Below are 15,328 nucleotides of genomic sequence, written 5' to 3'. Positions count from 1 at the left end.
CTGTCTAGGACCTACTATGAACGAAATTTTGAAGAATGATTTTTCCCCTCCAAAAGCTCAGCTTATATATCCCAAAATAACTGCCGTGAAACACTTGCAGGACACACCAGAGAGGAGATTTTGCGAGTGTTTCACCAGGCCTGCAGCTGTGAGCCGGTTGCAGCATGAAGAAAAGCCCTCCATCACCCCAATGTACAGGAAAGAGAAGGTAAGGTGACTCTCTCCGGGTGGCTTTAGATACGGTGCATGCAGTGAAGAGCTCCAAGCCATCAAAATATGTCCTTCTCCATGTTGCCGCTGCTTTCACTGCTGGAAAGGGAAGGGCTTGAGGACAGCAGCCCTTGCAAGAACTGCAGACCCATGCAGAGGCTGAGCTGTGGGAGGACAGCAAGGCTCAAAGGGAGCTGCTGGCCCCACATCAGCCGTGGATGCCTCCCCCGCTGGCCCAATTTTCTCTGGGTGAGGATCCCAACCCTTTCCATCTACTCACTCACTTCCCAAATCTCTGAAAGGAAGATTAAAACAGTGAAGCCCACTGAGCTGCTGTGCCCTCTGGTTCCTAGTGCCAATGTAAGCATCTTACAACCCTTGCGCCACTGGGTGGGTGCAAAATGAGGGCCAGCCTGAGCAGCCACGGGAGAAGACGTCCAACCACCTGGAAAACAACACAAAACTGGAGTACCTTAGACATGTCACAGCAAATAAATACCTCCAGGAAAAGAACAGCAAAAAAAGCTCAAGCTTGTGCTTGTAGAGACAGTAAACCACCATATTTCAGCAGTCATGGCAGGTATTTCTGACTGGAAATTGTATATTTGATGGTGACCAGCCTTCAGCATTTGACAAGGGGCTGTTAAAGCCTCTTGAACAGTAAATCACCTTTCTTCCTATCAATAATCTTATTATAATATCTGTAATGTCTAATGTTAAAAACCCACTTTATTACTATAATAATGGATCTAATTTGTAAAACATATAAAGTGAGGCCATAACTGTACTGGAGGGAGATATATGTGATCCCACTACATCTATATCATTTCCTGATGGCTTTGCCCACATATTTTGAACAGGAGAAGGATTAAAAGCAATCCCACTTGCAAAATTCTTGAGATTGGGAATGGTTTCTGGAAAGGAGATCAACATGATCATCGAAATGCAGCAATCATGATAAAAAGAACAGCCTCAACTTCATGTTTACGCATACAAATATGTAGGCGTTTATCTGTGATTTGCTCCATTCAGTCCCTTTCCAGTTGCCAGGAAAGCCATGCTTTCCAGCTGCACAATCAGTATTATCACTATGTGCTATTTTTGGCTACCGAGTACATTTCAAGTAACGTCATCCTTCCCAAGCCAACACTGGTATGAAGGGCGGAAACTCTTCTTTCCACTCCTCTGTCATTTGCTGCTGCTCCCATCTGCCCGGGGCACTGCCTGCTCGGTCCTCGCTGCAGAGGGATCTCCAGACACTCTCCCCTGGTCCTTCCCTTTTTCTTGAGCAAGTGGCTTTCCAACCGAAGCTTCGTGTGGGAGGCTTCATGTTGGCATCCAGAGTACATGTCCCAAATATGTCCAGCCCCAGCTTCTGATCCTAGTGCAGAGGAGCTGCCGGTAAGTAATCTCTTGATGGGTGATAGTCCTTGTGTCCAACACCCAGAGCTTTTCACAAATGGGTTGGGTTTAAGTGCATTTAATTTCCCGAATAGCACTTTGCTAGGTTTCCAGCTCTTGTCATAGTATGTTAACACCTTGTTTCTGTCTGAGGGAAAAAATGCAAATGTTTTTTTTGACACTGTGTAGCTTTGATTTCCACAGGTTGTTAAAGCCTAGTAAACATTGTAAATGCCACTTCCTTTTTAAGGTCATGTTCGGCTAGGTGCTACCCAACCAGCTAGTTGTTTAATGTTTTTCTCTTCTAACGTGTTGTAACTGTTAGGTGTTTGGAAGAGCTCATACGGACAAGGGCTGCACTTGGAGTTAAAAAACTCTTCAAATATAAGGTTCGGTTTCCTTGGCTGTGCCATGGGAGGAGCCCTCCTAGCTAAAGCTGTAACCACTGCTAGTGTGAGCTGGGCGCCTTCTGCTGTGTCTCCCTAAACCTGTTTCATTTTGCACAGAGAAATGAAATATTCATTACGTCAGAAAGTGTGTGTGTGTGTGTGGCTATAGCAGAGTGATTAGGGTACTCACCTGGCAGATGAGAGACCCTGTTCCCAGTGACTGTTCCAATGAATATTTAAGTATTTCATATTAAGTATTCATGGGAGCAAGGATAGGAGCAGACTTCTCCCACCCCCAAGGGAGCACCCAAACGCCAGGCTGTAAAGTCATTCTTTCGTTCTTTCTTTCTTTAACTCAATGAATATTTAATTATTCGAGGCCAAACAAGACGGCTTCAGTGGCAAAGTCTGAGATTCCCTGCTCCCACGTGTGCACCATGGCTATGATGATGAGGGCGTGCTTATAAGAGATGTGGGTTTATATTCCCTTCAGCTTAGAAAGGAGTTGAATCCAGGTCTCCCACACCCTGGAGGGGTCTCCCAGCTTCTGAGCTGCTAAATAAAAACCACAGAGCTCCAACACACACTGTCCCTGGTCATGAGACAGAGGTGGTGTGAATGCTTGTATGACTCCAGGCTTAGAGAAATCATCTTTATCAGTGATAAATTGAGCCAAAATCTGATTTATAAATCCCTCAGGAGAAGGTATCAAAGCTGAAGATGTTCCTCACTCCATGGCAGTTCCTGATGGCTATGTCATATGCCTTCCTGAGATTATCCAGTGTGATGTGTAGGGAAACCTACTTATCCTCTGTACTCTGGGGTTTGATGCCCCCAGACTGTAGGCAACGGGACTTAATCCTGCTTCTGCAGCCCAAGGAGTGGGTGTGTGAAATCATGAGTGTGGGGAAAGCATCCAAAGAGAAAAGGTGTAGGGCAAGGGTATTTGAGCCTAAAAATAGGCAAAAGTAGCCGGCACAGAGGAATAGAAAGATTAAAGCAGGAAGCAAACTAAGGAGGAAAAAGCACAAAATCACTGAGTGGGGAAATGACACACAAGGGAAAAAAAAAAAAAAAAAGCAGGGACAGTGACCAGAAGGAGCAAACAAACCATCTAAGAAATACTACCTAGCAGAGGAGGGGAAAGAAGGGGAGGAAAGGAGTAGAGAAGATGACTTTGATCTTAAAGTAGAAATAAAATGTGGACAATCTCTGCCACTCATTTAGGTCTTTGAAAAGTTGAAAATTTGCCATCGACTCTCCACTTTCAGAGGACAGTGGGTGTCTCTGAACTGAAATGCTTTGGATTCACTTTGGGGGTTGACTGTGGGAGCGTTCCTACACAGAGGAGGGATTTATTACTATTATTGCAGCTCTTTTTCTTGTCATTTGGAAGAATCCACAGCAATCTGATTCTGTTATCAAAGACTAAGTGTGGCTTTCAAGAAAAAAAAACAGAGCAACAACATAATGGTGATATCAAAGTGCAAACAAATTACCTTCTTGTACCCATCAGGATAGTGTCCAAACCCAAGACTGCTGCATAGTCTCAGTTGTTGAAATGGCAACGCTGTATTCGAGACGGAGCTGCTTAGCTCAGAAGAACATTTCAAAGGTGTTCCCAATTATATGGTTCATATAATTCATATCACATTTATGTCCATCTAACCCAGGGCTGTTGAGCAGCCACCTTCAATAACTGTTCACTCCAATTTAGAAAAATCCTTTCTGAACACTTTGCTGTCTGTTACTTTAACCAATCTTTTTCCCGAGAAGACAGCTTTAGAGTACTGAAGATCTATGACAATGAAGGAATATCCATATTGTCTTGCTATAAATATTACAGTGGTCTGACTATAAATGTCGAAACAGATGTGTTTCATATCATGTCCTTTGGGGGACATGGTAACACAGCCACAAAAGCTCAAAGCTTCACCCAGATGTATTACTCCGGTTTGAATGGACATGTGTTTTGTGTTCTGACCAACTCTTCAGATAGATGACAGTAGCTATCCTCCTTCAATACTGAGGAAAAGGCCACCTGTGGACCAAGCTGTGGCGGAAAAGAGGAAAGCAGAGAGAAGGGTTCGATTTCGTGAGCCAGAAGAAGTCATTGAACATGGTATGCTCAAGCTATTAAGCCTTTGGCATGACCTTCCTAGCTTTTAACATTGACCTTGTCTGTCCACATCAGCTTTCCCCTCTGATAATGTTATGTGTGATTTTGAGTTTAACATGGAGCAGAGGACAGACAATTTTTGCTTTGTGCTCTGCAGAATTGTATCTGGTCCATTTGCCTGCCCTGGGAGCGGACAGGCTCCTGCATCACGTTAGAGCAGCCTCAGGGCTGTTCTCGTGGTGAACTCCTGAGTCAGCCCCCAAAGGGATCATTGTAGACCATGGATTTGGCCGAGCCCCAGGTCTACAACAGAACAATGCTTACACTCATAGAAAAAGATCTCAAGCCAAATTTAAACACACTTATGTCATTTTGGGTAATTAGGATGTAATGGCAGGGAGGGAGCCAGCCCTTCCATGTTTCTGAGCAGCATGCATGCCAAGGGATACAATAGTAAAGGTCTGAGCCTGGCTGGACCACTGGGGTTAAAGGCAGCCAGGATGTAACTATTTCTGCCAACGAGGGCACCCAAGGAATGATACAGCTAACATAACTTCTGGTCTTTCATTCATGAGCCAAAATAAGTTTGCAGGCAGGTCAACTGGGAATGACCTTAAGCAGAGGTTTAGCACAAGGATCCAGTTTGCACTTCTGCACATGCTGTATACTATTCATAAACAAATAAGAACTGTTGCTTCATTCTGTCCTTTACAAACTGACTCAACTAAGAAAAATTGTATTTATTGGCAGGGAACTAAAATTGTATGGTTTTGATAAGTCAGTCAGTAAAAACACAGGTGATGGAATGGTAAAATTTCTATGTCAGCCACCTGTCAGCCAGTCCTGTTTGGACTGCTACTCAGCTTCTAAAAACAAAGCTTGGCATCCACCACTGTGTTTGTACATAGACCTTGCACTGGTTTTGCAATACATTGTTTCTGTTGCCTCCTACTGCAGGAGTGAAAAGCTGTTTCTTGATAAGGTTGTTGACATAGCTCGGGTTTTCCCATCAAAACTGAACTCCTGGGAAGACTCAGTGAGTCGGCCCTAAATTCTCCAAAGGTCATCAGACAGCTCAAGAGTAGGATTTTGATGAGATGTAAAACCTCCTTCAGCTCCCTGCCAGGGCCCGTGCCCCCACATCAGCACTGGTAATTCCGCAGTCAGTCCAGCTCAGGAGAGCTCCTTCATCTCTCACCTGCTCTGAATTCAGCACAGCCATGCTTGAGCTCCAGGGACCTGAAAAGCCAGGGAAGAGGCTGCCTCCTTTCCATGAAGACATGAGAAATGTCCCAACCCATAATTAGTATTCTGTGTTGCAAACAGTCTGTGATTTAGACAATTTGCTGTTTGTCCATGCAATGTTATTAATGTGGAGGCTGGTAAGATGAGGGTTGCTGGCATCACTGAAATTTTTCCATTCTCTGGATTTTTCATCCTGAACTGTGTTTGGGTCCTGGCTGCCAAGCAGGGGCAGTTCCAAGATGTTGTCAGATGAAAGTTGCTTCTTTCCTAGGGCTTTGCTTTCCTAACTTTCATTCTTCCCTCAGCCTGCTGGTCTACCTCCTTTCCCTTCTAGAAATGACGTGGAACAGGGAAGGGTTTTTTTTTTGCAAAAGCTGACTCCTGACCTCCCTGCAACAGCAGCAATCTCTGTCTCTGAAATCCCCCAAACAATAACTTTTTCTCACTTTTCTGAAGTGCACCTACATCTGCATGTTTGCATGGAGTGGGGAGGTCCTCATCTGGCACAAATCTGTGCAGACAAAGGCGGTGTAAGAGGTAGCTCAACATCCATAAGGCAACAGGCAATTTCAGAGACGCCGCTTGGTGCTTGCTTTCTTACTCATCTGCTGCAAAGAGGCCTTTCCAGGCGTGTAAGAACATTTTCGTTCTGTTTTCTAGCCATTTCCTGCTGTGACTACATAGTGGGTAAGTCAAATTTTCACATTATAACAGTGAGCCATCCATGGCACTAACCTGAGTTTGCTTTGTGGCTGCTGGGATGCACTGTGCAAATATATCCTCCCGATACAAAACATTTCATACTGTCAGTGGTTGTTGCTTTTTCTTCTCAGCATATAAAGTACAAGGTGTTGATGAGGTCTGGTGCAGTATTTTAAACAAGACATCTAGTAAGACAAATAGTGGAAACAAAAATGAAATCCCTGAAGCTATTTTTAATTTAAATATAATTAATATATTTTATGGCAATAGAATAGGTACAGGTTTTTCGCTAAGATATGCAGGGAAAGCACCCCAAGCGAAACAATACCTCTCCCTGCTGACTTTCATATGTGGGGAAGAGACAATTCATTTATATGCCGGCAGCAGGGTAGAAATAATAAAAATAATCTGTTTTTTCTTTTCTTGTTTGCAAAGATGTTTGAGGCCAGCCAGCCTCACAGACCCTCAAGCAAACGTGTGTATCTGGATGTTCTTATGATGGTGATCATTTCTAGAGGCCCTGGCCAACATCCAGCCCCTGCTGTATGCAATGCAGTAAGGGGAGAGGGGTAGTATGTATATACGTGTGTATATAGGTATGTATACACACACAGAGCCACAGTGTTGGGAGGCCAAAAGGAAGCAAATGTCCCCACACCCCTATCTGTTCCTGTTGCCCAGGAAGAGGGGGTGTATGCTCATGCCAATGGCAATATCAGCTAAGGCAGTTATTGGGCTAGGAACAAGGTACTACAGGCAGGAAAGAGCCAGGTGGAAAAGGAAAGACCGAATATCCCTCAGGTGACAGTGAAAAAGTGTGTCCAAGGCAGGAACTGAACCAAACCAAAATCCCCTGCATCCCAGTCTGATGCTTTTCTCAGATGAGATGCCTTTTTCTTAGACTGGGCACACGGCTAGGGCTGAGGGCGCTGCTCCAAAAAAAAAAAAAAAAATTCAACTAACAAATTTAAGCTTTAATTTTCTATTTGTAATGTAGACAACAGCAAACTTTCATTTAAGCACATAATTCTAGTGGTGTACAGAAGCTGTTGTGATCATAGCTCATTGCTGTTTTGTGGTTGGGATTATTCTTCCACATTATTTTTTTCCCCTGTTCCTGGACTGAACATACACCCTAATTGGAGCATATAAGAAAAAGCCAAGTTTGCATTTGAGATCACTGAGATATTTCACATGGAAAATAACTTTCACAAAATTGAAAAGGGTTATAAGCACTTGATAGAAAAGGGTTGATGTGGAAAGCTGCTTAGCTCGTCAGCCAGGTGAGCCATGTTTCGAAGGGCAGGTAGTCACCCAGTTGAGAACTGCATCTTGTGGTGTGAGAGACCACACAAGGGAAATACCAACGTCCAGATCACAAATTTCTGCAAAAGCAGAAAGCGGTGGGTAATTCCCTGGCTAAATATCTTCATATAAACCATTCATAGAATAATGCCAAAAGAAACAAATTTATAAAAATTGAAGTCTGATCATGAATAATTTGCAAACAGAAAGAAGGGCTAAATTCAAATGAATAAATTATTTGCTGCAAATAATTCATTCAGATCTATTATGGGACATTGATTTGGTTTCTGGTTAGCTATAAAATAACTGCCTATTAACGTTTTACCTTTTCCCCATACACTTTTTGATACATTATTATGTGTTTCTAGCTTGGCTTTATGACTTTTACTTTCCTTTCTGTACATCTGTATGACAGTTTAATTGACTGCTGTGTATTCCAGGGCTCGTAGTAGAAGCTAATTTAAATACGTTACAGATAATATTGGCCCTTTACCCATAATAACACGCACCGCATTTTTATCTCCTTATTGATTACGTGCATATGGGAGGAAAATAGCTGCACGCTACGGGTTTTTATTCAGGCGTGAATTTGGCTTTGTAGTGCATGTTTAATACTCAAAGTGTTTTATAAAATAATACTGATTGTATGCAATGTCAAACAGAGCAGCCAGATCTGAATCAAACTGGATCCCCAAGCCCACGGATGGATCCACACGTGCAAGGGCTGGGGTACAGATGTCAGCGAGCTAAATGTAACCCGTTGATTTCCACATGTATGCTGTGCCTGACCTATGGCACTTTAAACATCTTTGAACTATATTTCAAAGGCAAGAAAAAAAGTTTACGGTGTCCTCCTGCTTCAAAGCAAGTGCTGAGGATGTTCCAGTGTAATTAGCACACCTAGCACTTAGAGAGAGGTTAAATCTGCCACAGCTTTCTAAACATGCCTCTCGGTTAATGGAGCCACATCTCGGTTCTTACTGTAATTAGCAGGAGCCCCAAACAAGCTGGGTTTACCATTGAAAAGGACAAAAATCTAGATCTTCTCTCTCTATGGAACATTTGTGAGTATTAAATGATTAGACGAGGTAGCTTAATATTCTCCTAGTATTTAACCTAACATTTAGCTTAAAGTTATAAAAAAATAATTGCTTGAGGGAAATTTGAGATCATGCATTAGCTATGGTAATCCTGTTCTTATTGTATATAATTAAACTCTTTAAATGCTCCATTAGATGAGATCTTTTATACTCACCACCCTCCATCGGGAGGTGTGACTCACTATCACTTAACTGATGCCTACGGAAGTACTCACCATCAGATCCACACGTACCCTGCTGTTCCCAGAAAAGTGGGACAAAGGCATCAGCAGGGGGTCAAATTTGGGAATTGTTTAAGATGACACTGAAATAATTCTGCTTTCTTTTTTCTCCTCATCACTGTTCAGTAGATGACAGGTCATCATCTGGATTGCCTGTGCTCCTGTGGCTCTCCTTTTGTGCAGTGCTCATCCTTGCTGTGAGTCTCTACTACACCAGCATGAAGCAAGATGTCAAAGTCCTGGAGGAATTTCAATCCCGACTTGTTATCTTCTTTATTCAGATAAGACATGTTGCTCAGAAATGCTGGACTTGGTTTATGAGGCAGTAGTCCTCCGGCCTGACAGACATCTCAGAGCACTGCTAACCAGCATGCGGCAGTGCAAAGCTCCCAGTCTACTCTAGCCACATTCAGGGAACACGTGAGCATCCACCTCGAAGAGCAAGAAAACCACATGTTGTGCACTGTCCAGCAGCCACTTGTTCTCCTTTTCTTTTTCTTTGTTTTTTTCACAGTAGCTGGCTGTCACACTAGCGCCCTGAGGTCCCACCAAACTCATGCTCTATCATCCTGAACAGCAAACAAATACCTGAATTTTGTCCCCCAAAGAGCTTATAAACTGCTGACATGAGGAGCAGAAGTAGAGAGAGAGAAATATCCATTGATCTGTGCAGGCAGCAGCAAGCTCTGAATAAAAGTCACCTGAGTCTCAGGTCAAGGCTTTAAACACCAAACCATCTTTCTCCTCAAGTCTCTTAAGAGCTATTCTGCAAAAGTTAAAATTAAGCTGAGCTGTTGCACAAACACTGCTCTGGTGGCCAAAGGCTTGGCAAGCTGATATATTTATATACCTGAAGTGATTATTAGTAAAATCTTGGCAAATGGCTTTCTTGTTTCCCTTCATGCATTTTTTTTGCTCCATGGGCAAAAGCTGTTTCTTAATGTTTCACTCGACTCCCAGGTGTGAAAAAAACATGAAAGCTCATTTAAACAGTAAATAGCTTATTTGCCTAACATAATAAATAGCAGCGTTGAATCCCAGGCTAATTATCAAATCAGTAGTTTAATCCTCTGGGTTTGATTCAGTCCATAAACTCCACGAGCTGAGCTTACAAGATTTACGATAGTGCTTGTATCCAGTCAGAGGTGATGCTGTTACGCCTAGCTGTTCAAGTCCTTGTATAATGGTAATACAGCCTATTTATGAAGGCATGGGAGGCAAAGCCCTCTTATCCCTCCATTGTCCCACCATAGTATGCACCTCTCTGAAGGGAATCCTTTTAACGGATTATAAATGCGGAATGGTGCTCCGAGTGTCTGAGAGTAGAACAAGTGAGTGCACACTTACGAGCTTCAGCTATGTTTTCTTCCTAGGCAAAACCAGCACAATCAGCTTTTTAGGCCTTAGATTCTTGTCAGGTAGCACCTAATGTGTGCTTGGGTTTATTTGCTGTGATAAGATTGACATCAGAACCTGTTAGAGCTGAAGAAAAGAAAAAAAAGAAAAAAAAAAAAGAAAACATGGCAGAGAAGATGGAAGAGATGCCTGCAAGACCTGGGCTCGAATTCCCCTGCCACGGCAACCCATCAAAAAATAAAACGGTGCTTTATTTTTAATTGATTTTTTTTAAAAAAAAAAAAAGAAGGCCATACCTCTCTGCCCCAACAACCTTCTTCCAAGCAGCCCAAGGACTTTAACCAGGCAAAGGATAAACAGGAACACGCTACCCAGCCTTCTCCTCAGGACAGTGGGCAGCAACTGGGTTGAGAATGAGTCAAAAAAATTGCAGTCAGAGACAGAGAGAAGTGAGCTGCCGGTCTGGGAAGCAGAGGTCGCTGCAGCAGGAGTGTTTAGCTCAGGGGCTCTTTGTGCAAATGGCTCGTGTACCCCAGCTCAGAGGGTAAGTTTCACTGCTGCTTCCTTCCCGCTCCTCTGTCTCAGCCCTGCTGTTTAGGTAATAAAGAAGAAAGGTTTTAAACTTGTGCACTGGTGAATTGGTGATTGGTACATGCACGGGGCAAGGGGGTCATGACAACTTCTGTTTTCATTTTTTAATGCTTATGATCTTTTCGGTCTTCATGTTGAAACTAGTGGCGTTCCTTTTCTGGCTCTGGACTGACATGTCCTTCCAGCAGGTATCAACCAGCCCCTTCAAAACAGGAGTCTTTTCTGAAGGGATGGTTCCCTCACTGCAAGTCGTGACACATTGCAACAAGAAAGCAAAGTCTGAGCTGACAAGAACAGAGCAATCTCAAGAGCAAGAGCAGTATAGTGAACCCTTCCAGTATGTTAGCAACCTGGTATCGGTAACTTTAAAACAAGCCAAAGGGCGAAGGTTAAACAGGAACTCCTCTTTGGACTGTGAGGGCAGATGAAGGGGCAGTGAGAAGCCCATGTACGTGCTCACCTCCCTGCACAGATCTCCAGGAGACAGGCCTGGGACCATCTTTCCCTCAGGTCTGCTTTAAAAGGAATATGGCCATGTTCTCCCTGCTGGGGCCCAGCTTCATTGCTGTGAGTGAGAACAGCTATCGCATCTGGGCTGTCAGGGAAATTAAGCAGAGGAACAGCTATTCTTGGCTTCTGCCTCGGCTCTGGTTGGGACAGTTTTGGACACAGGCAAAGACAGCACTTGAGTTCTCTGTTGAGGTCTCACCATGGCCTTGCAAGGCCTCCCGGGTCAGGATTGTTTACTGCAGTCAGTCAGAAACATGACAGGCCACAGAAAGCCAAAATAAATTCACTACAAAGCCAGAACATTTGAAATAAAAGCTAAACCCCATCTCTGGGAGAGTGGTGGCATTTTGCAGCTGAAGAAACTGAAGTTGAGAAAGCCAATGCACCTGTGTGAGTGAATGAAGCGGGTCAATAACAAGGCTAGGAACAGGAGAAAAAACCCCAGCTCCTGGGCCTGCATTTAATTACTGCTGCACAGTTTCACTCTGGACTTACCTGTTTTATTTCCTTCTCAGACTGAAGCTCTTTTCCCATTTGTGCATCCTGCTTACACACACACACACACACACGCACCCACACCCACACCCACACCCACACACCCTTTTCCCACTCTGCCCCTTCTTTCTGGTCTTTATCCATCACAGATCTATTCTGACTGCTGTGAGCTGGATGGGATTTCTCCTTGTTCAATTCTGTTTTCCTAGGTGTGAGGTCTTGGTGAATCCATGAGTTTGGAAGAGCTGATAGGAGCCCTAAAGTTACCCGAAATCAGCTATGCTGGTTGATATTTCCCTTGCTGGCCATGGTGGGTAGTATTTCCCTTCAGTACAGCTCCAGAGAATTGCACATAAAGAGGTAAAAAAGGAGGAGTACATAATTTATTACAGTCGAGATGCTCACCTGAATTCACGTTGGTGCCAGCATGTTGGATCGCTTTAGAAGTCAAGAGCCCTGCAGCCAACCAACTCTGAGCGATTATTTAATCCGGCTTGGTCATGTTTTAGCTTTAAAGGGCTGAAAGAGGGAGTGATGGAGGACAGAATTCTTGCAGCAATTTTTGAAGCAGGCAGCAAGTAGGTGGGCTTGCCAGGAGCAGTGTCTAAGGTGGCAGGAGTCAAAGGGCCAGAAGAGAGTAGAAGAAGGTCTGTGCACGAAAATGGGCTAGTGACAGGGCCTAAGGGTAGAAATGCTGCCTAATATCCCTTACGCAATGAGTATGAAATTAGAGCACAGCAGAAATCAGCAGACCACAACAGTGTGGGGTAAGCGTTGTTTTGACAGTGTTCAGTACGTTCCTGCAGCAGGAACGGAGGGCAGCTGCCAACAGCCTCTTCAGGCAGGCTCACCACATCAACAGCACCTGATTGCACTAGCAGGCGCAGCCATACCCATCCGATTAGAGGAGACAGAAAAGGACACAGCGAGATGACACTAGATTTTTTTATATTAACCTTTTAATGTAGTCAACGTTAGCACTGGTAAGAGGCAGCCCCAAAAACTGCTTCTAGTCCCATTCCCTCCCTTTGTCTCTCCAACCCTGCCAGCCTGGAGACAAGTTAATGGAGCAGGAGAAGCCCAAAGCTGCAATTTTAATTGTCATTTCTGCCTTTTGCCACTTTGAAGCAAGCAGAAGGGCTGGAAGCATGTGGCTAGAGAAAGGGTATTACCAGCTGCCCTCAAGGAATAACTCAGGAACCTCTAAGGTAATAGCATGGACTTCTTTCTTATTAATTCCTCACTCCAGGATAGCTGTTGGGAACCTTTAGGCCCACCTCTGAAGACAAAGGCTGAAGAAAATTAACCAGCTGGCATTTAGAAATTGAACCCGCCCATGCAGCCTGTGGTCCCCTTTACACCGGGTAATGAGCTGCCTTTCAGCTGCATGCTGACATGGGGCCATCTTCTCCTTGCCTCCTATGGCATCAGGGTTCACTGCTGGAAGCCCAAAAGGGAACAGGCAGCTTAGGATGGTTGGCCATATCCGTGACTGTACAAGCTGTGGCATGGAGATGCTGGGGAATGAATACGCAAACTAAGACACTACCACTGACTTAGAGAAAAAAAAATAAATCTTACATTGTAACAATTTAAATTCACCTTCAAAAAACAGGCACAGAAATATTGACTTTTCAAATAATTTATTTGTATATTTGTTTATGTCACCAAATCATAAAAAGCCAATGCACTGTCCAGCAAAAAGCATCAATATATAAAACACATTAACTCTTTATCAGTAACACTAGAGTGTATCGCTTATACTGAGCCCAGTCCAACTCCTAATAAAGCCAAAGAAACCTTTGTCAGTCACTCCATTAGCAGAAGGATCGGACTCGGAGTTTTTATTTGCTAGGTGTTTACAAAGGGCTATATTAAAATGCTAGTAAAAAGCTTCCCTTTTGAGACTGTATCAAAACAATAATAAACCTCACTCCAATTCTGTTTCTGTCAAATGCATGCAATTAAAGCTCCAAATTAGCAGTCATTACACTGCAAAAGACCATACAAATCAAAAGAGATAATATTCGAAACAGACCAGGCTCTACCCTCAGCTTGTGTGGACTGGTGTGGCTCCAGTGTGGCTCACAAAGCTAAGCTGTATACGCCAGCGAAGGATGTGCCCCTCTACTGCTTTCAATGGTTAAACAAATTATGAAAGTGTTCAGTTTTGTCCCCAAATATCCATGATGCAGGGACCTTTTTAGCAGCATAACACAATGGTTAATCTAGACTCATATAAAGCTTTTCACACGTGGCTATAAGAAGAGGCAGTAGCTCACAAATACGTAAGTCACAGGACATACATTTCAGAGAGGCTGAAATGTTTTCAGGCTCTGCGCTGACTTATAAGCAAGAAAGATCAGCTTCAGATCTTTGCAGATGGTACCACACAAAAACCCCAAACTTTTTAAAACTATGGGTGCTAACGAGCTCCTTTCAAAAACAGCAAGTCTACAGAGATTTGGGAACAGCCTGTTCTTCCCCACACGAGCCACAAACTGCACAGGGCAAAGGGCCAGCTGTGGGGTACCTGGATCTGCCAACATGGAAGGAAGAGGTTTTCCAAGCAGCCTCTCCAAACCTGGTGGCAATGCCAGCACCTTTACACTAGATATCTGCACAGCTGACACAGGTGGCTCTCTCCAGAAGAAGAGTTTAGGCAAACACGTGCTTCAAGGAGATGCCCTGCACTTTGTGAAGCCACTTAAACAGGTTGGGGCTGAAATTGGTGGCAGTGCTGCCGGCACGGGCACTGGCGTGCTGGATCTCTCACATCGCAGCCTGAAAGCCAAAATCCCTCATAGCGAATGCACTAACGGTTCTCCCCACTACCTATTTTTATTCTGATTTATGGCACTCTCCTGTCCCCCTCAGCAGTCCTTGTCCCCAATAGGAAGAGACGTGAGAAATGAGGTCTGATCAGCTTGATGGCAATAAAACCCTCTGTGAAGTCTGCAGGAATGTTTTCGGAGATGAAAAGATCCAGGGGATATCAGTGGAACTGTTGATTTTTTTTTGTTGCTGTTTTGTTTATAAACCCTTCAGAAATCCCTTAGAAGTGTACTTCAAGTCACAATATATTGATTTCTCAGTTGTGTAGCTGAGGTTAAAAATAGCAATAGTTTTATTCAGAGAGCATTTGACCAGAATTGCTCTGATGCCATCGGTCTGCACTGGCTGTAGACCCCAGTGCAGTGGTCCTCCCCCTGGAAGGATGTTGTTCAGCATGGAGCTTTTTGGCATCATTTAGCAAAAAGACTGCTTTGCAACTCCACAAGACTGTGGTTTAATAAGGAGACTGTTAGCACCTTTTGAAGTCAGGTGTTGAACACTGTTTTAACAACGACAGTTGAAACCTTTGCGGCAGCCAAAAAAGTGTGAAAGGGTTAACAGATGAAACCAAGATCCAGTGTGTTGCAGGAAGATGTGCTGTGTTTCAGACACAAACTATGAGACTTCACAGTGTTAAGAGGGAAAAAATAATTCCCTCTACTGCAGGAGTGAGTGGGGGAAGAGCGCTGGAGTGTGTTATGTGGGATACCACGACAGATGGTTTTCAAACACTTCCCTGCCTTAAAATCTATGGTTTAACATAGCACTCACCTAACTGCACCCCGTCCCTCAAGGGACTGCTGGCTCCAGCCTTGGGAACCTCCTAGAGCAACACGTCACCTAAATCAG

At 43.9% G+C, this 15,328-nt stretch overlaps 1 protein-coding gene across 1 annotated transcript; it reads left to right on the top strand.

The window, feature by feature from the left end:
• Window positions 1-1,557: 1,557 nt before the first annotated feature.
• Window positions 1,558-9,021, top strand: LOC309673259 (nutritionally-regulated adipose and cardiac enriched protein homolog; the record flags this gene model as incomplete). Its single annotated transcript, XM_082484997.1, has 4 exons — window positions 1,558-1,611; window positions 3,996-4,122; window positions 6,025-6,051; window positions 8,819-9,021. The coding sequence occupies 4 exons, from the start codon at window positions 1,558-1,560 to the stop codon at window positions 9,019-9,021; spliced, it is 411 nt and encodes a 136-aa protein (XP_082341123.1).
• Between the last annotated feature and the right edge of the window lie 6,307 nt (window positions 9,022-15,328).

The sequence above is a fragment of the Vanellus vanellus genome (assembly GCF_965231255.1).
Source record: "Vanellus vanellus genome assembly, chromosome: 6".
In the NCBI taxonomy this organism is placed as follows: domain Eukaryota; kingdom Metazoa; phylum Chordata; class Aves; order Charadriiformes; family Charadriidae; genus Vanellus; species Vanellus vanellus.
The sequence above is the reverse complement of the archived record's forward strand: the minus strand, read 5'-3'. Positions and strand labels throughout refer to the sequence as shown.